Source organism: Protopterus annectens, chromosome 11.part0, assembly GCF_019279795.1.
Source record: "Protopterus annectens isolate FY-2018-M chromosome 11.part0, PAN1.0, whole genome shotgun sequence".
NCBI classification, from domain to species: Eukaryota; Metazoa; Chordata; order Ceratodontiformes; family Protopteridae; genus Protopterus; species Protopterus annectens.
The window spans coordinates 1,306,708,091-1,306,728,938 of NC_056745.1; the positions used below are offsets into that span (position 1 = coordinate 1,306,708,091).

A 20,848-nucleotide genomic window follows, 5' to 3' on the forward strand; every position below is an offset into this window, starting at 1 on the left:
CCCCAAGCTATAGTGATTGATTTACATAGCTGACATTCTGTTAATACACCATAGCAGAGAACTGGGTAATTCATATTTCACTCACGGTGGTTATTGTTCCTTGGTCATAAGGGTACAGCCTGAAAGACCAAAGTACAGCTCCATCCCCATACCCACTGTAGATAAAAATATGAATTTCTTATGACTTTGCAGTGCATACTGCTATTAAACAATGTTATTATTTTAAAGAGAAATATCTTACCTATTTAAAATATTGGCATTACATAGTAAAGACATTGTAACTATTTTGACTGTGTACTGATACAGTTCAGTGCAGATGCCCTGCTGCTATATTGTGCATGCAGACACCTTTCTATGTTGTATCACATTCACAGTACTTTGAGTTCCTGTAGTTTGAGCCACTGTAATAGCAGCAGAAGTTAAAACTGATATTTATTATATTGATCACTGCTGCAGTATCCTTAGTTATATGGGTTATAGCCTGCAAAGACTATAACAGACGGACAGCTTCCAAAGCTTCAGGCCTTCCACATACCCAATCTGTCAAGCAGCTCGAGCTGAGCTGATTAAAAGACAAGTCTGGGCATGAAGCCCTTCAGAGCTTTACTGCTGCCGAAGAGTACGCTCCTTTGAGGCTTTTGATAATCAATGGTTGGCTTGTGCTTTCCTTAGCTGGGCAGATAAGTCCCCTTGGGGAAAAACTTCCATTTTCTTATTTTTTACTGATGCTTTACTACTTTCCTCTTCAGAAAAGTTATTTTAAAGCTAGGAGTGTTGTGTTTTAATGGATTGTCTCGAGAATGTAATGGACTTTTAAATGAAGCACTCATTGTTTCTGTCACTTTAAAAGTAGTGTTATCTTGCTGATAAATGATTTTCTGTAGAAAAATTGTGTTTATTTTACAGTTGTGAGGCTGGCAGGCTGCCATAGTGTATGAAAGTGCTTTTTACTGTATTTTTCTGTTAAAAAAGTAACTCTCATGGACTGCTAGTTTTACTGGCATTGTTGCTTGTTTTCCCCAGGATAGAGGCACCATTTTCAGCTTAACCATGGAACAGGTTATCACTCTCATGGTCGGTCCCTCTTCTAGCCACAAAAAGAATAACTTAAGTAAACAGCCTTTGCCACCACAGCAGACTAGCCATTTGCCTCAGCCATAGATGGGTGACTGCTATGGCCATCTGTTGTACCTCAAACCACTCATCTTTTATCCCGAATCCCTCTGTTGTAGCATCTTACAGCCACTATGAACCAGGGGTGAGCCACGTCCTCTGCGGCTGTTGGGGTCCCCTCAGTGGGCAAGAGAAAATCATTCTTGTCAGCCCTGGGAGAGAGAACAGGGAAGGTACCCCTGTTGTGTCAGAATGCTGTTACCATCCCTGGACAAGCAGTGGCTGCCATTAGTAACATGGTTAGCCCCATTATTTCTGTCAAAAAAAAAAACAGAAAACCAATCATGTATTTACTCATTCTCAAATTTATTTTAATAGCACTAGTTTAATGGGACTGGCTCATGGTTTTATTCAGGCTATTGATCTGACTTTCAGAGTAGTTTCTGGTAAAAGAAAGAGGGATGCCTCCTTTCCTGAAGCGATTCAAGATTTTGAATCTGAAAGACACAGGGACAGATTCAGGGTTTTGTCCTCAGATTTTTCTGGTTCAGACTCAGAAGAGAGCTCACTTTCTGATTATCCCTGTGTGGGTTTCTTTTCCTCTAAGACTATTGATAGGTTCATAGGTTCATAAGTTCATAGGTTGGTACTAGGCTATCAGCCCTAGGGCCTATACAATCCTAGCCATAACAATTCCCTGGCTATTTCCTCCCACACTATTTACTTCCCTGGACCCCTGTCTAACAGGGCGACTGATCCCCGGGGTGAATTTCCTTTCTTCCATCCAATCGTCAAGGTTCCTTTTGAAGAGGGCCAAAGAGGCACTCTGCTTGACATGTATGGGCAATCTGCTCCAGAGTCTGGAGAGTCTCTGGGTCAGGAACCTATCCCTCCAGCATGTTTTGTTTATTGTGATGACAAGGTTTAGATCCCTGGAGCGTGTGGCTCTGAGGGATTGGGATTTTTTAAGTGTAGCATGTCCAACAGCTCTGGGTTTGACATTGCCTTGTATGTTAAGCAGAGATCGCCTCTGAGTAGACGATATGCGACAGAGTATAGCTGGAGTTTTTTAAGGCGGTCAGCATAGGGCATCTGCTTTAGGCCTGTGATTCTTTTAGTGAGGTATTTCTGCAGCCTTTCGGTTGTTGCAGATGTCTTGAGAGGTGCATACCAAATGGGGCGTTGTATTCTATAATGGGTCTAATGAGGGATGAGTACAGTGGGACAATGACCTCCTTTTTTCTGGATGAAAAGCCCTTAGTGATGAGGTGTGCCACATAGAAGGATTTCCTGACTGTTGTGGCAATGTGGTTATCGAAGGTGAGACCACTGTCCACCTGTGTCCCTAAGTCTCTTATCACACTTTCGGTGTTTAGTGTACTGCCACCTATATGGTAATTCATGGATACATGTTTTTTCCCAAAGGGGATAACTATACATTTCTTGGCATTGAGCTTGAGCCCATGGCTCTGGCACCAAACATCTGTTTCTGTAAGGCCCTTTTGTAGGGTATCCACATCATTTGGGGACTCAATAATGGCTCCCAGTTTGCAGTCATCTGCAAACTTTGTTAGCCAGAGTCCCTTAGTGTTGGCCTGTACTTCAGAGAAGTAGATGCCAAACAAGAGCGGTCCCAGGACTGAACCCTGAGGTACTCCACTTGTCACTTGTCTGGAGTTGGATTTGGAGTCGGCTACTTTTACAGTGTGGGTTCTATCAGTAAGCCAGTTAGCAACCCATTGGGTGACATAGGGATTAATGCCCAGCTTGGTAAGTCTAAGGGCCGACAGTGGTACAGCGGTTAATGTTGTCGCCTCACAGCAAGAGGTTCTCCGGTTCGATTCTCGGCTGGGGTGCCTTCTGTGTGGAGTTTGCATGTTCTCCCTGTGTTTGTGTGGGTTTCCTCTGGGTACTCCGGTTTCCTCCCACATTCCAAAGACATGCATCTGGAGCATTTCTCCCCGGGCCTCCGCTGAAAACAGGCTCTGTGGAACCTAGTCGGACTTTCCCAGTCAACAAATGTTAAATAAATAAATAAATAAGTTTATCTATGATTCCAGAGTGGGGGATGATGTCAAAGGCCTTGGCAAGGTCTAGATAGACTGTGTGGACCACCTTACCCTTGTTCATGGCTCTGGAGACTGATTCGAAGAAGTCAATCAAGTTCAGGAGACAAGATCGGCCCTTCATGAACCCAAACTGGGTGGGGTCCAGTGTTTGAAGGTTGCCAATGTCTTTGTTTATAAGTTCCATGATAATACGCTCCATGGCCTTGCAGATAAGGCTTGTCAGACTGATGGGATGGTAGTTTCCGGGATCCAAGGTGGATCCCCCCTTGTGGAGTGGGATAACTGTAGCTCTGCGCCACTCAGTGGGCACGAAACCTGAGGTGAGGCTATGATTAAACATGACACTTAGGTGAGGTGCCAGTTCATATTGTAGTTCATGTAGTACAGATAGAATGTCTCAGTGTTTTCAGAGGGAGAATACTTTGGTTTTTCAGTCCGTCAAAAAACTATGAGTTGTTAGAGAAGGATTTTCCAGAACTTACTCCTGTCTGCTTTAAAGGATGTGTGTCTTACTGATTGCAATTTTCCTGATAGCCAGACAGCTGTCCCTGAAAATGCAGATAGAATGTATTAAGTTCCTCAGTCTTTTAAAATTTATACCGTATTCCCAAACCTGATCCAGCAGTTATAGCCTTAGTTGACTGCTCTGTTGCTAAGCACTTAGGTAATGCCATTCCTACTCTTTTAATAAGGATGTAAAAAGTATTGATAGGTCTAGGAAAAAAGTGTATACTTCTGCAACTTTGAATTTCAGAATTTTAAATTGTCAGGCTCATATATTAAAGTTTATTCTGATATATTGCGAAAGTATGGGGAATGTTTTATCTACAGTTTCTTCTTGTAAAGGAAAATCTGCTTTAAATAACTTAGTTTTTTCTATTGCATAGGTCACTACTCATTCTTTGCAGTGTGTGTATGACTTTCTTGATAATTCTTCCAGGTCTATGGTCACTAGTTCAGTTTTAAGGAGATTTGCTTGGCTGCATTCTCAGAACCTTCTAGATGTAAAAAAAATAGATTTTAAATTCTCTCTTAGCTGGAGATTTAGTGTTTGGCCCCTCTGCTGCAGAGGTGATCAAAAAGTGTGATGAAAGGGAAAAGCTGATCCAGGGGGGTCTATATTATATCCTCTAAAGCTGTGAACAGCAAACGCTATCTACAGTGAAAATGCCATGCAGCGAATTTGCTATTGTGGGGGGCTGTGCCCCACCAATTATATATACCAACTCAGATCACACTACAGTGAGGAAAGGGTACATTTTCCGATATTCCCTGTAGTGCAATCTCACTATTTACAGTTCGCTGCATGGCATTTTTGCTGTAGATAGCGTTCGCTGTTTACAACTTTCAAGGATGTAATATAGACCTGATCCAGGGAATCTCTAAGATTTTTCAGCTTTCTTTTTTCAAATTGTCCAAGGGATTTTCTGTCTCCTCATCCAGTTTTGGCAAAAAACAGAATAAACAGTTGGAACAGAATTCAGGTAAATAGACATTTAAGCAGAAGTGGCAAGGAGGTTCCAAAAACGAAGTCTCAAAACCATGGATACTTCAACAAGTCTGAATAACTATTCAAGAGACCTTGTGACCTCCTACCCTGACCCTCTTTCTCTTCCACAAAGTCTGAATCTCCATTTTTCTCTTATTGTTTCAGACAAATAGGTTCTGAAAATCATTCATCAGGGTTACAGATGACAGTGAAAGGAAATTCCTCCTTTCCAGGGGGTCATTCCTCATCCTGCACATCAGACTGTTTTGTTTCTACCTGCTCTTCATCTCATGCTGTCCCAAGGAGTGATAAAACCAGTTCCTCCTTCTCAGGTGGGGAAGTGGTTTATTTCACAGATGTTCCTTGTCCCAAAGAAAGAAAATGCTTGGAGACCAGTTCTGGCTCTTTCTTTCCTAAACCTTTTTGAAATAGTCCCCAAATTCAAAATTATATCACTTCACAGCTGTTGCCTCTTCCTCCTCTTTCATGTTTCCTGGTAACACTAGACTTACAGGATGCTTATCATCATATTCCTGTTTATCTAGACTCCGGGTATTTCTTAAGGTTTTGTGTCTCTGGATCACATGATCAGTTCTCTGCCTTATTCTTTGGACTATCCACTATACCAAGAGTGTTCACAAAGTGTCTAGCTCCAGGTATAGCTCATTACAGGCTACAGGGTGTCCACATTTTTCCGTATTTAGAAAATTTGCTTATCTTTGCAGTCTTTTTCAAAATGTCAAGAATCTCTGTCTTGGGTGAGAGATCTTTTGCACAAGAAGGGACTCCAACAGAACATTCTAAAGTCTTTCTTGACTCCTTCACATAGGATTGTGTTTCTGTGATGTCAGCTAGACACCTCAGTTCAAAGAACTTTTCTTCCACAGGAAAAAAATAGATCTTTATTTTGATCTATTTCTGAGGTTTTCCACTCAGACATCAGTCGGTGTGAGGGAATACCTCATGATACCCCTGGCAAGACTCCACATGAGAAAGATACAGGGGTATCTGAAATTTCTTTGGTCCCAGCATCAATACCCTTTATCTTTTCAGATCCCAGTACTGGGATTTGTCGGAAGAAAAATCACATAGTGGAGACAACTAATTCCCTTAAATCAAGGTCTCCCCTTCTCCCTCCCTGCTCCAAAGCAGTCAGTCACCACAGATACTTCAGACATTGCTTGGAGAGCAGTTTCAGGATAGATAAAATTGCAGAGAGTGTGGAACACCAAGGGCAGATGCAAGCACAGAAATGTCAAGTAGATGCTTACCTTGATCAAGGCGCTCAATTCTCTGATCCATCTTTGGTCCATGGAATCTCTTCAAGTGGTTACATGCAGTACCACAGTGATGTGATGCACTAACAAGCAAGAGGGAACCAGGTCATACCCCCTTTGCAGACTAGGTATGTTGGCTTGGGATATAGCTTCAATGCATAATCTCACTCTACAAGCATCATACATTCTGTCAGAGAAAAATTGTGCAACAGACAAACTGAGCAGGACCAGGGCAGACCCTCATGAATGGAAACTAGATCTGCAGGTCTTCCAAGATTTGAACCATCTGTGGAGAGTTCCTCAAGGAGACCTCTTTGACGTCTTTCTGAGCAATCAACTGGCAAAATTCTGTTCCAGAACTGAATGCTGGAAGACAGATGCATTTTCTTTTCTTTGGACAACAATGTTCCTGTATGACTTTCCACCCTTTTCACTAATATCCAGGGTATTTCTGAAGATTCAGAAGGAATTCTCCCAAGATCATTGCGGTGACTCCATTCTGGCCCAAGCAACCATGATTCTCCCTCCTTTTAGAAATGGCTAAAGACAGTTACCACAAGCTTTCTCACAGGATAGATCTACTCACAAAAGAACAGGGGTGTTTGATACACCCCATCATCAATCATCTTCAGTTGACTGCCTGAATAATGGGGTCTGAATTCCTTTTAGGTACTTGTTTTCTGAGACTCTGCAGATGGTACTAATGGAGGCAAGAAATGCTTGCTACTAGAAAATCATATATTAGCAAATGGAAAAGGTTTTCTAGTTGGTGCCAACAACACAACCAGCCCCACTCAGGGCTAGTTGTTCTCTGGTTTTATAAGATTTGTGTGAGTTACTATCCTATGGCCTTTCTTATTTCTCTATCCAGGTTCATTTACCAACCATTTCAGCATGTCTGCCCATGGATCCTCTTATTTCAAGGCAGTCGCATGTCAAAATGTACATGAAAGGGGTTTTGCATAAGAGGTCTTCAAGTAAACTGGTGGCCCCTTCTTGAATCTTAATTTTGTGTTATAGAAAGTAACACTCCATTTGAACCAGCTAATCTGGCTGACTTGAGGTTCTTAACATGAAAAACAGTTTTATTGATTGCTCTGACCACTTCAAGAAGGGTATCTGAGATGCAAGCTCTTATGGTGGACCAACCCTACTGCATTTTCCATAAGGACAGGGTTTCTTTGAGAACTAATCCTTCTTTTATGCTTAAAGTGGTATCCGAGTTTACTTTAACTCAAACTATCCATCTCCCTTTTTTCTTTCCTGAACTTAAAAATGAAGGAGAAAGGATACTCCATACCTTGGATGTCCACAGATAATTCAGGTAGTATCTTGACATAACTAAATCTTTCAGATCATCAGATCAATTGTTCATTTCTTCTGATGGTAAGAAGAAGAGACATCTGGTGTCAAAACAGACTATTTCCAAATGGTTGTCTAAGGCTATTACCTTTTGTTATACTCACCATAACAAATCTATTCCAAGCAGAGTCAAGGCCCACTCTACAAGGACCTTGGCTTCTTCTATGGCTTTTTGGAAAGGGTTGGATTTTAGAAGTATTCTAGAACTGTTACTTGGTCCTCTGTACATACTTTTACAAAGCACTATAAGCTGGATTCCTTCTCTAGGTCTGGATCAGGCTTTGCTAGGACCATTCTCCGGGGCTCCTGGACCCTTCTCCTTCCACCTCCCAATTATAGTTAGCTATGGCAATCTACCCATTCAGATAAGGCTACTGCAGCAGTGATCAATATGAAGAACATAGTACAGTTGTATAAGTTGAACTTACCATAACAGTCAATGTTCAAATGATCTCTGCTGTAGTAGCTGCTCCCTCCCTCCATCACCCTTGTTTTTGGTGTGTTTTTATGCCACGGTGTAGACATATGTTTTTTTTGTTGCATCTAGCTTTGTCCTTTCAGGGCTCAGCCTCCCTCTCTCTGCTGGCAGGAAAGTTCTAAAGGGCTTCACACCCAAACTTGTCTTTTAGTCAGCTCAACTCGAGCTGCTTGACAGTTTGGGTGGGTGGATTAAACTTTGGAAGCTGGCCGGCTGTAATATCCTTGACAGGATATAACCCATATAGCTAAGGCTACTTCAGCAGTTGATCGTTTGAACATCTACTGTTATAGCAAGTTCAACTTACATAACTTTACTTTATCTGTTTGTAAAAGCCAGTTTAATCACAACAGAGGTGCACTGTATTCTTCTCTTTGCAGGTGTGCATGGTTTTTAGTTGAAAAAAAACATTTAGTGAGCAAAAGAAATTGCAGTCATTTATACAGGACTATTCAGTAATAACATTAATCTGTATATGGCTACTGAAAGTGTTTGTGTCCGTTAAGGGGTTTAGCCTCCCATATGGCATGCAATACACTTTGACAGAAAATAAAATGTTCTAATCTTATATAACACCACATCCTTAACTGCGATCACTTCCTGTGTTCTTTAGCTTTTTTTTTTTTTTTTTTTTTTAACTACCATCTTGAAAGATGCAGGGACTTCATAGCTATGTGCTTCACAGAGAAGTGAGCATTCCAGTGCCTGTGGATCTCAGGAAAGATCATTACTATTCTCCTGGTAAATAGCTGAGTGGTCTCATCCTCATATCCTTCCATACTTACAAGTATTGTTGAACAGAAAACTTTTAATTCTGTATTTTTGTGATTGCTGCAAAATGCATATCTATACTTGGATCTGACAGGAAGTCAACAAAAATAGCTAAACATATGCATTTAATGGTTTCTTCAACCTTCTTTGGGAGTTTATTCAAGGGAAACTTAATGGGTTCTTCACCTTAAGAATAAATGTTCTGGCAAACAAAGAAGAATGGCTACATTAATAAGTAATTATCTTTCATAAAATGCACTGCAGAATATCTAGACCCTCAGAACTTATTGTCATAAGCAAACATGATTGCTACTGGGACCCCAGACTCTGGCTCTGTAATGGGACTTTGACCCAACATGCTTGAATTCCACCCTTAGAAATTCTATGCTTACTCCTGTAGCAACTGTACAAAATTTAATGTAGACACGTCAATCTGGAGCCTACATTAAATCAAGTACAGTAATATATCTTTGAAATGTACTGTAGTTTTATGGCTATAGACAGGACAGTTCAAGCAGAGTCATTTCAAAAAGTAAAAAATATGGAGAAAATGACCAATCAATGTCAAATAATAAAAGAGTAGTAGTTGCTAATACTGGTTAATACCATATAACAAACCTATATTTTGTATGTTTTACCTATAAAATGCAACAGTTCATTTCCTCAATTTACAGTATAATTTCTTCAGTTAGTATTTATTGTACCCAGTTTTTTGCTGTCTGCTCTGTACAATTACCTTAAAACTAAATTATATTTTTAAAATAATTCTCATTTTATTGTTGTCTGAATCACAAAATCTCAAAACATAATTATATTGTGTAGTGGCATGCATACCTCTCAACCTTTTAGTACAAGAATTCTGGACAAAGCCAAAAATATGGGGAGCAAAAGGCCCAAAATCAGGGACAAATTTAAATAATGATCTTATAAACTTAAAAAAGTTATTAGAATAACATGTTTTGCATTAGCATACATTTTCTGAAGGATATGAAGTGTGAAACTCAAATGTCTGTCATTGTTTAGTAACTTCAATCCTCAATGATTTGAAAAGCACAAATGTTATGAGGAATGGACCAAAAATATGAGACAAAAATCTAGTCATTCTGCCAAAATGTGGCCATTTTAAAGGTATGCTATGGTGGCATGTCTCTTATTGTGATGGATCACAGTAAGTGTGAAAGATCCTCTTTGCAGATAGCTCAGTTGTGTGGAGGTGGGACTTCCACCCATGCTGTCAGCACCCATGGTGTAATCAGTAACTTTGAAGCTGGAGATCAGGCTGAAGGATGGTCTCACTAATCCGTTTACCCCTGGGTGATGGCATGGGACCTTTCACCTCCACCACAAACACCTCTGACAGAGACTGTTGCAGGGTATAAGTGGAAGGCTTACTGGGGAAGGTTTGTTATACATTGGAGTAAAGCTGTCATGGAAATGAGGGCAAGCTCGTCAGTCACACCATTGCATGCCTTTCCAGACAAGGCAGGGGATCGTAATGCCAATAAAATAAAAATATCCCCAGCTATCACTTGAATGATCATCTTGACAGCTGACTCTCAGGTCTTTTAGATGTAAATGAAGAATCTGTGAGCTGTGGGTGGAACTAATTGCGGATATAGTGATGTATTACAGCAATGGTTGCAAAAATTTAAAAAAGATGTGGAATAGAAAATCAGCTATTCTCTGGAGCACTCCAGAACTTTGCATTTTTTGCAGCTCAGTAATGTAACTTCAGCATGGCAAAGCAGATCTTACCTAAGTGCATCTATAGTTATTTCAGCAACTTACAATTTCTACCAACACCTCAGGCCAGATTCCTATCTTGTTGGTAAGTTTAAATGCAAAGCATGTGTTCCCCTGAAATCTTACCTGCTTATTCATGAAGCAGTAGATGATGGGGTTGTAGACAAAGGAGCTCTTGGAGAAGAATGCCGGAATGGTGACTAAGCGGAGATCAATCCCGTGGCTCCGATTGTTGACCATATACATTGCCAAGGCTGCATACGGTACATAGCAGACACAGAAAGAGCCCACCATTACAATAACCATTCTGGAGACTTCTCGCTCTGCTTTCTGGGTAGTGGCAGACTCCTGCTGCTGGGCAGCTACCTGCAAAGGAGACAGAAGGAAATGGTTTTGGTATGCATAACCAGCTCTTATGACAAATCTTTGTTTTTATTGCAGTGTGTTTTGCATTGTACTACTCCATAAGAGTTTAAGCTGTTTAGAAGCACATTAAAATAATGGCTGGAATTACCAAAGTCATTATGTATTACTCAGTATCATTCTGTTTTATTTATTTTCCCCAGTGGAACACTAGATGCTTTCACTCACCTACGTAGCTGCTGTGCTGAGACATAGTTGGGTACTGAACACATCTTGATCCTAGTGTTCCATGCTACAGCACAGCACTCATCATCATTGGACATCAATCATGCACTGAGTTAGGCTCCCTACCACCCCCACATCTGATGGAGTAAAACAGCTTCAGCACATAAGTGTCATTAACCTTTCCCAGTTAGCTCCTTCATTGCTTAAGTCAGTAGTCACTACCAGGTCATCTGAGTATCAGTCAGGGCTTTATGACTTTGTGCCATAGCCATGTAAGTAAAACATATATTTTATCAGTGACATTTTTACATGATTAAGGAAACATTATATCTGTGCACATTACCAAAAAGGCTACATTTGAAGTATAGTGAAGAGATTGGGAAGACATATTTTCAGAATCACACTGGCAACACAAAGAAAATGCATAAAGGGTCACCATATACCTCCAACCTCATTGTTACCTGTGGATCTATTTTAAATGATCAAACAACCACTACATCTAACCACATATCACTGAGATGAAAGGATCGAACAATTGAAACATTAAACATTAACTTTGTCGAATCTGAACTCATCGCATTGCATTATTTGACCAACTAGTAAAGGAACTATGCATTCATCGGGAGAACAGTAGCCATCAATTATTATAATCATCTATCTGAATTGTACAATTTGACAGTGTATTATATACTGTCACGGCTGAGGTGAATACAATATTAAGCATTGTATAGCACTTTTGTTTTATATGTATATGTGACATGGGAATTTTTAATTCAACATTTATTTTCGTTGTTCACCAGGTTACAATGATGTCTGAGATGCTGGCCAACTAGTTCAGATTTGACAAAGTTCACGTCCCATGTTTAAATTATTTGATCCTTTTGTCTTGATGATGTGTGGTTCAGTGTAGTAGTTCTTTGATCATTTAAAATAGATCCGTTACCTGTATGCAAGAGAGAAAAAGCATACAGTTTTTTGATATGCAGAAAAATGTGCTGGGGGAGTTTGACACAAATTGGTTATTTGCAGTTATTTATATTTTGGAAGACACCAAAAATAATGCTAGGCAGATGTGTTTTATAAATGTACAGGAAATTATAACATTACTGCAGTCTAAGCAAGGACAAGTAAAATTAGGTATATTAAATAGCAGGTTTTCTCTCAAGTAAGTAGAAATACACACACAGACACACCACATTATATATTGCAATTCCTATTATGAAAATGAAACAGCGAAGTACATACTTTAGTATTTCTTTCTTGACTGCTGAAGGAATCTGAACCTTGTTCCCCACCCAGATTGCATTTAGACACACATACCAGATCCCCCCACCCTTAAAATATCGATAACACTTTTTTTGCATTTGTCTCTACATAGTGTTCTGACTAATACAAGCTGTAAAGGTACGGACACGAAACCCTTGCTACACATAATCACAGTATTTTAGACACAAGCTAAGAAATCAGTCATTTGTTCAACACACACAGTCATCTGCCTTATAGGTTCATAGGATGATACTAGGCAATTGGCCCCGAGGCCCTTATAAGCCTAGCTAAGAACTTTGCCCATGTTCCTTCAAAGTCAGCACCTGTTTCCCCTGTCCAGCAAGGACACAGGTGGGATCCCAGGGGTGTATTTGCTGTTTCCCATCCAGTCGTCCAGGTTCCTGTTAAAGAGGGCTAGAGAGGTACTCTGATTGACATGGAGAGGGAGCCTATTCCACAAATGGGGGAGTCTTTGGGACGCAAATCTATCCTGCCAACAAGTTCTATTAATGTCACAGACCAGGTTAAGATCTTGCATGCAAGTTGCTCGAGTGGAATTTGTCTTACGGATGTGCAGCAACTCCATCAAGGCTGGGTCTGAGATGGCCTTGTATGTCAGACACAGGTCACCTTTGAGCAGTCTGCATGAAAGTGAGTAGAGGGACAGGGCTCTTAATCTATCTGTATAGGATAGGTGTTTGAGACCCTAGATTTTCCTGTTCAGGGACCTCTGTGGTCTCTCCAACTGCTGCATGTGCTTGGCAGGGTACATGCCGAAGGGGGCATTGTACTCGATAATGGGTCTGATAAGGGAGGAGTACAGGGATGCTATGACCTCCTTGTTCCTAGATGAAATATCCTTATTTATGGGGTGGGCCATGTAGAAAGCCTTCCGTACAACGGAGGCAACATGGTGGTCAAAAGTGAGGGTTACCATCAACCTGGCTGCCCAAGTCCCTTATGACTGATTGCGTGCTTAGTACATTGTTATTAATGTGATAATTAGTGGGGATGCCATTTTCCCCAAAGGAGATAGTGATGCATTTCTTGGGACTCAGTTTGAGGCCATGCTTCTGTCACCAGTCATTAGTTTGGGTAAGGCCCTGTTGGAGGATGTTCACATCATTAGGGGAATTTACGACAGCACCCAGCTTGCAGTCATCTGCAAACTTGGTCAGCCACAGACCACTGGTTTTGGCTTGCACCTCAGAAAAGTATATCCCAGACAGTAGAGGCCCCAAGATCAATTCTTGGCGTACACCACTCGTTACGGGTCTACTACTAGAGGTGGCTTCCCCTACTTTGACCAAGTGGGTTCTATCAGTGAGCCAGTTAGCTACCCATCTGGTAACATACGGGTTGATGCCTAGCTGGGAGAGTTTATCTATTATGCCCGAGTGGGGAATAGTGTCAAAGGCTTTGGTTAGGTCAAGGTAGGTGGTGTGCACCGTCTTTCCCTCGTCCATGGCTTTGGTGACTGTTTTGAAGAAGTTGAACAAGTTTTACAGGCATGATCTCCCTCTGACAAAACCAAACTGTGTGGGGTCTAGTGTTTGGAGGTTGCCAATGTCCTTGTTTATAAGGTCCATGATAATGCATCCCATGGCCTTACAGATCAGGCTAGTTAGGCTGATGAAGTTATAATTGCCTGAGTCAATGGTATGCAGGTATCCTGTACAGTAGACAAAGTACGACTAATTTGTGATATGAGCTTAGAACATACATTTAGTTTAAACTGGCTATGCAGTAGAGCACAGGCGGAGGGGAGAGTGTGTGTTGAGTATAAAAGCTAGGGAAAAACAAAAATAACAGAGGTACTGTAATCAACTACTGATAACAGCTAGAGAAGAGTTAGTTGAGACAAAATATGAAAATAAATAAATAAACAAATACATACATATGTTATCAACTTTACAGATTAGAGCACCAAAAATGTGAGAGAAAAGTTCAGTGACTTACTTCCACTATAACACTTTCACATAATAATGGTAAACTATTAATCATGATGTCTTAGTGTAAAGCAACTATGACAATAAAAATGTCTACTGTAGTTCAAGTAATAAACTTGTGCCATTTTGTAGTTGAAATGATCCCGGTAACTGAGATATGAGCACATAGCTAAACAGAAGTGCTATACTTTAACATTAATTGCAGCTAGAATAACTCTTGAAATTGTACAAGCCAGGTTAAGCAGTTATAACAATTGTCAGTCTCACAGCGACTGAACTTAAAATTAAATAAAAAAACAATGAGCTATACTTCACATCCACGAGGCTGCTAAAGTATTTGACATAGAAGTCATGCCATAAAGCAGTCATGTAAGGTAAATGCCCAATAATGCAATAACTAGATTCTACAAACCCACTGTCACCAGTTAACACTATTAAAGAGATACAGACAGAAATCTACAGATATATGGTAACAGTGTACAATAGAGCAATTGCTACTAAATTCATTAATAAATTAATTAATACATTCCTCTATTCAAAGAAGGTCTAGACGCAGGTGTGAGATTCAAACTGCTGTATCCAGCTGTCTTCGAGGTATTCTTCCATGGAGGGACAAAATCATTTTTGGTGAAGCACATGCTAAGGAGGAAATACAAAAGTTTGTCCAACAAAAACTGAGCTGTGAAACAGGAGATTCGGCTTCTTGTTCCTCTGGTAATAAAGACCACAGAGAGACTGCACCTCTGAAACCTTTTCCAGTATTTCAATGGAAAATGTTGGAGAGAAAGAAGGGAGCATGAGAGTTGACTAGAAGAATCAAGAGTATCAAAAGGTACTTCAACAAAGTATTAGTTTAAGGGTGTGCACACTTATGCAACCAGCTTATTGTACGTTTTTTATTTTTAAAATTTTTTTTTCCCCTAACAGATTTGTTTGTTTTTCAATTGAATTGTACAGGTTATAGGTCACATTAAAGGTGGAAAAAGTTTTGAAATGATTTATTGTGGTCTCATTTTTTTATATCACAAAAACCTGGCATTTTAACAGGGATGTGTAAACTTTTTATGTCCACTGTATCTGCAGTTAAGTCGATCAAAATATTTTTTGTTAATAGCCATCTCTACCCATGCATAGTTCCCATGTTATTTATCTGGATTTTCAGAAAGTTTCTGCTATTAGTTGTCAGATGCTATTCAATAATATTCTTGCGTATACAAATTCATTTTTGTCATTCTTCATTATCACCGTAACCTAATGCTTTAACCTATTAGTAAAATATAAAGTGTAAGTCTTGATATTATTTAATAGCAGGATATGTCTTAAGATACTATGTTAAGAGGAAGGCATTTCAGCTTTTAGCACAGTAGTTGCTGCCTAATGGAAAGAGCTGGTATAATGTTTACTTATATGTTTTTATTCACTTTGGCATAAGTAGAAAGTCATGTAAAATTGTAATGGTATTCCACCTTTAAATTTCTGATGGTATTCCATATTTGAATTTTTTAAATATCTGATATTACTACTTTCACTTCTCCGAAAGTCGTTATTTGCATGTTGGTATTCACCTCTTGTTTTAACTGCGGTGGTGGTGCTGCGGTAGCGTTGTCACCTCACAGCAAGATGTTGTCCTGTTCGATTCTCAGCTAAAGCGTCTTCTGTGTGGAGACATGCATGAATGGGTGTACCTTCATTGAAGGTTGTACGTCAGGGCTGGCAACTCTGTACGTAAAAATCTGCTGCCAATCATTAGCGGAACGGAGTTCTGCTTTGGTGACCCCTAACCGGGAAAAGCCGAAAGATACAGCAACATTCACCTCTTGTTTTAGGTTGCTGTATTTCTATAAAAAATGTACTTTGTCAAATGCATGACTTTATTATAAAGTACACAAATTTCTATGCAATTCTTGAAGTGACTCAGAGTAAAATAGAGACATTACTTCTATCATTTGATTTGTTTGTTTACACAACTTTCTCCTTCAATTCTTCCTTAATTTAAACGCAGAGCTAACCTAAAAGCTCTGACCCCTTCTTCACATATTTGTGAACTATGCTGCAACATATTTGCTATATTCTAATTACATAAAGTTGCACTATTTTCTCTCTGAAATATTAGTTGCTCATAGAGTTTGTCAAACTAAGCACATTTAAGCTGCTTCTCTAAATGCCTTATTACTAGCCCCAGAGTGTTGTGCCAGAGGAATGGAGAAGGACAGATGTAGTCTCCATCCAAGAGGAAGCTTAAAAGAATAAGCCATCTAATTACTAGCTAATCAGCCTTATTTGTTTGTTAAACAAGGTGCTTGAAAATATCTTAGCTGTAAGCTAAAAGTCTCACTGCAAATACTACCTCCTAAATGACATTCACCATAACTGGCTTATGGACAGTAGGTTATGTCTTAATAACTTAACTGGATCAACGAAAAAAGAATCAACCCTTTCTCTCTCTCTCTGGTTTTTCCCCTCTCCCTCTGCCTTGCTGTTGGACAACAAATAACAATGGTATTAATCTTGTTGATAGTCCTGAAGTGCAAAGCACTGAAGCAAAAAAAAAAAAAAAAAAGATTTGAAGTATAAATCCCAGAGAACCTGATTATAAATATGTCTAGTGCATGCAAGAATTACAATACTTTGGTATAATTGCCTTTCTGTCAGAGTTCTCTATAGCACTGCAGTATTACATATTCTAAGGAGACGAGACCTGTATTAAAAACTGAAAAGCAGTGAATCTCTATGCTTTCGTGCAGACTGCACATTTGTGTTCTTTCTGTGAATAGTGTAGGTTTCTGTACCTACTATTAATTTTTGTTTACTCTATCCATTACACCAAGAAGCTATTTTTAAGCATTTAATTCATTGTTTTCATTTTCACTGGGAATATCTAACTGAGCATTCCCCAGTTTTTTCAAAGGAGTCCCTTGGAGAAAAGCTGCAGTAACATGAAATTAACTTTTATGCTGTAGCATAATGCAAAACAGAATTTATAGGTATTATGATTACCTGTGAGAATGCATGCATTGCAAAGACAGAGCAGAAAATGATTACTGATTATCTGATCAGTGGAATAAATATTATTAAAATACATTACAGAAGGCATTTGACATGAATTTGTTTACTCATTTACAAGGGAAACTCCACAGTTGCAAGCACATTTCTTGTTGAGGCGGTTATTTGAGGGTATTTGTACTTAAGGCATGCTTTAGGTCAAATGGGAGGTTATTACATGATTTGCCATTAAATGCGTGTAATACCCATCACAGAAGTGAATTCTGATTTAGTACCGATATTAAATGTGAGGAGGACGAGCTGAACTAAATTATGCAATAGCTGATACTATTTGATGATGGTGCTGGAATTCAGCAGCAAATCCGACTGACTTGCACTTGACCTCACACCATCTCAGTAGCTGCAATAGCTTAAGCGGGTCCTTGTCACCAAGATATCAATCTACTCAAGTCATCCTGGCATATAAAATTCTAAAAGACTGTCCCTCATGTAAGAAGATTACTTCACTTTAAAGAGTAGACATATTTTGTCTGAGACTCCTAGTATGACACCATCTGCCTTGGGAGATCCGTCCACTTTTAACACTGCCATAGGTGAAGGGTTCTGCATTATGGAACAGATTTTCTTCTGAAATGAGACCTAAGGAATCCCTAGTGGACTGAAGTTTGATCTGTGCACCTCCATAATGACAATGTATGCAAACGTTATGCACTTTCTTACCCTAGCACACAATTCATCATGTTTCAATGTTTCAATGTTTTATGTACTTCATAGGATCATAGGAGGTTAATAGGCTAATGGCCCTGGGGCCCTTCCAAGTCTAGCCAGCAGTTTATCCCCTAAAAGAAACCTCAGTCAGCGCCTGTCACCCCTGTCAATGAGGGACAGCGGTGGAACCCCTGGGACAAATTTGTTTCCCATCCACTCATCAAGGTTGCGCTTGAAGAGGCTCAATAAGGTCCTCTGTTTGACATGTATGGGAAGTCTATTCCAGAGACAGGGCACCCTCTGGGAGACAAACCTGTCTCTCCAGCAGGTTTTGTTGATGTTGCATATTAGATTCAGGCCTTTTGAGCAGGTAGTGCATGAGGACTTAGACTTACAGATACGGAGCATCTCTACTAGGGCAGGGTCCGAGATTGACTTGTAGGCAAGACAGAGATCACCCCTGAGCAATCTGTACGATGTCGAGTAGAGTGATAGTGATTTGAACCTGTCTGCATAAGACAGGTGTTGCAGGCCATGGATTCTCTTTGTGAGGTATTTCAGTGGCCTTTCCAGTTGGTGCAGATGTTTGGAGAGGCACATCCCAAACGGGATGTTATACTCAATTATTGGTGTAATGAGGGAGAAGTACAGAAAGGTAATAACCTCCTTTTTTTCTAGATGCAATCCCTTTACTTATGAGATGAACCAAGTAAAAGGCTTTTCTGACCACTGCCACCACATGATGGTCGAATGTGAGGTTGCTATCAACCTGAGGTCCCAGGTCTCTCACCACAGGTTGTGTGCTTAGGGAGTTCCCATTGATGTGGCAATCAATAGGGGTCATGTTTTCGCCGAATGGTATCATGATACATTTTTTCTTTTGCATTTAGCTTGAGGCCATGACTTTGGCACCAGTCATTAGTTGCTGTGAGACCCTCTTGCAGTATGTTAACATCATTTGGGGAGTAAATGACAGCACCCAACTTACAGTCATCTGCAAACCTGGTCAGCCACAGCCCCTTTGTCTTTGCCTGGACCTCTGAGAAATAGATGCCAAACAGCAGGGGGTCCCAGGACAGATCCATGGGGAACTCCACTACTGCCAGGTCTGCTATCAGAGGTGGAGGTGCCTATTTTGACTTTGAGGGTCCTGTCAGTGAGCCAGTTGGCCATCTACCTGATCAGATAGGGGTTTACATCCAGTTGTGTTAGCTTTTCGATTATGCCCAAGTGGGGGATTTTGTCAAAGGCCTTGGCCAAGTCAAGGTAAGCTATATGTACTGACTTTCCCTCATTCAGGGCCTTGGTGACAATCAAAGAAGAGCAGCATTATGCTATCATAGCTCTCAACTGTCCAGATTTTTGCCTCTTTCTTTTGAAATCTTTGGTTTTCTTTCAAATCATTGAGGAAAAAAGTCACTAAATAATACCAAAAATATGAGTTTCAGACTTCATATCATTCTGAAAATATATAATGTCATTCTAGCAATTTTCTAAATTTATAGGAGCAATATTTAAAATCTGTCCCTGTTTTGGGGCCTTTGTCCCCCCATTATTTCTGCATTTGTTCAGATTTCTTGCACTGAGAAGTTGAGAGGTATGTGCTACATTCCATAAGACTTAATACTGTTAGTTATATGGATGTTTTTATTAATAACAAGGATTTTGTTTTTCTTTTTCATACCTAGGTGTAGGTTAGTCATGACTGAACATCATGAATGTTAAGAGACAGGTCTGGTGGTGCAAAGGGATAAAGCCCTGATGAGTGATGACCCTTATAATGGGCATACAGAAGCACTTAGTCACATGGTGAATTCATTTTGAACCACAGAGTGACATGGTTCACTTGTTCCTCCCCACCCATACAGGAGGTAAGGATATGGCCATAACAGATGTTCTAATAGCAGAGGTGCTGGCAAGAACATAACCAAAACTAATGAATGCCTAAATGATGCCACCTCCCCCCAGACAGCACTTGCCTCCTATATAACAGAAACTTCCCAACTATAGAGAAAGAAATGAGTTCAAGTCCAATTAGGGGAGACTTCATGGTCAGTATGGAGGGGGTAAAAGCTGCCTAAAAATCTGTAAATGTCATGAACCTTCAGATGTATTATTGATGGGCAGTTAGATGACTGAGTCATATGCATGCTGGACCAACATGACTCTATTGCAGTGAGATATTATAACATTCACAAAGATAGAGTAAGAGGGGGCAAGGACATAAACTCTGAGAGAAGATGAAAAACGGGATGTTATTCCATTTAACAGAGAGAATTTTATATTTAAGATAATTAGAAAATCATGTAAAAGCAATAAGGGCTAGGTCAAAGGAAGAGAGGTTTTATTAGCAAGATAAAAACCAAAAGGACCCAATGAAGAGACTGTAGTTTCCAGTTTAAAAACACAGTTTTAATCCACAAAAAGGAAGCACAAGCGCTTTCGTAAGAATGAATCCCACTTCTTCAGATGCTAACAACTGTTCAAACAAGAATGGTTTAAATACATATACAGAAATACCTGAAGTGATTTAGTGACATCACCTTAAAGCTACACTCATGTTAAAATATTCAAAGCATAGATATTATACATCTACCTGCCTATATTTTACTACACATTTAAATACAGTACTTAAGTCTTATGTAAAAAAAAATATATAAAACATTGCAATGCATACTCCACATAATATGTATAATTATTTACTATATATACCTATTGCACATATTTTCATCTAGTAAAATGTCTTTTCTTTAATAGAGGCTTGAGGGGAACATATTCATTCATTCTAAAATCAGCATTGGCTCTCAACCTTACTATCCATTCTGCTTCTAAGTTTTCTGTGACATTTCGTATGTCACCACCCCTAATATTCTCAGATGCCCTACTAATAACTAAAAACTTAAATGTATGTTTAGAATCAGTTTCATTCACATTTAGCTAAAGCACCTAACTTGTCTTTCTTATTAATAGGGTAAAGATGCTACCTGATTCTATCTTTTAAGCACCTATCAGTTTTCCCTACATAAAACTTT

The 20,848-nt window shown here is 39.7% G+C and overlaps 1 protein-coding gene across 1 annotated transcript in view; it reads right to left on the minus strand.

The window, feature by feature from the left end:
* Positions 1 to 20,848, minus strand: part of OPN1SW (opsin 1, short wave sensitive) — a 111,971-nt gene that overhangs the window by 22,755 nt on the left and 68,368 nt on the right. The window contains exon 4 of the mRNA XM_044087148.1: positions 10,429 to 10,668. Within this exon, the coding sequence (XP_043943083.1) occupies positions 10,429 to 10,668 (240 nt within the window). The remainder of the gene's footprint in view (positions 1 to 10,428; positions 10,669 to 20,848) is intronic.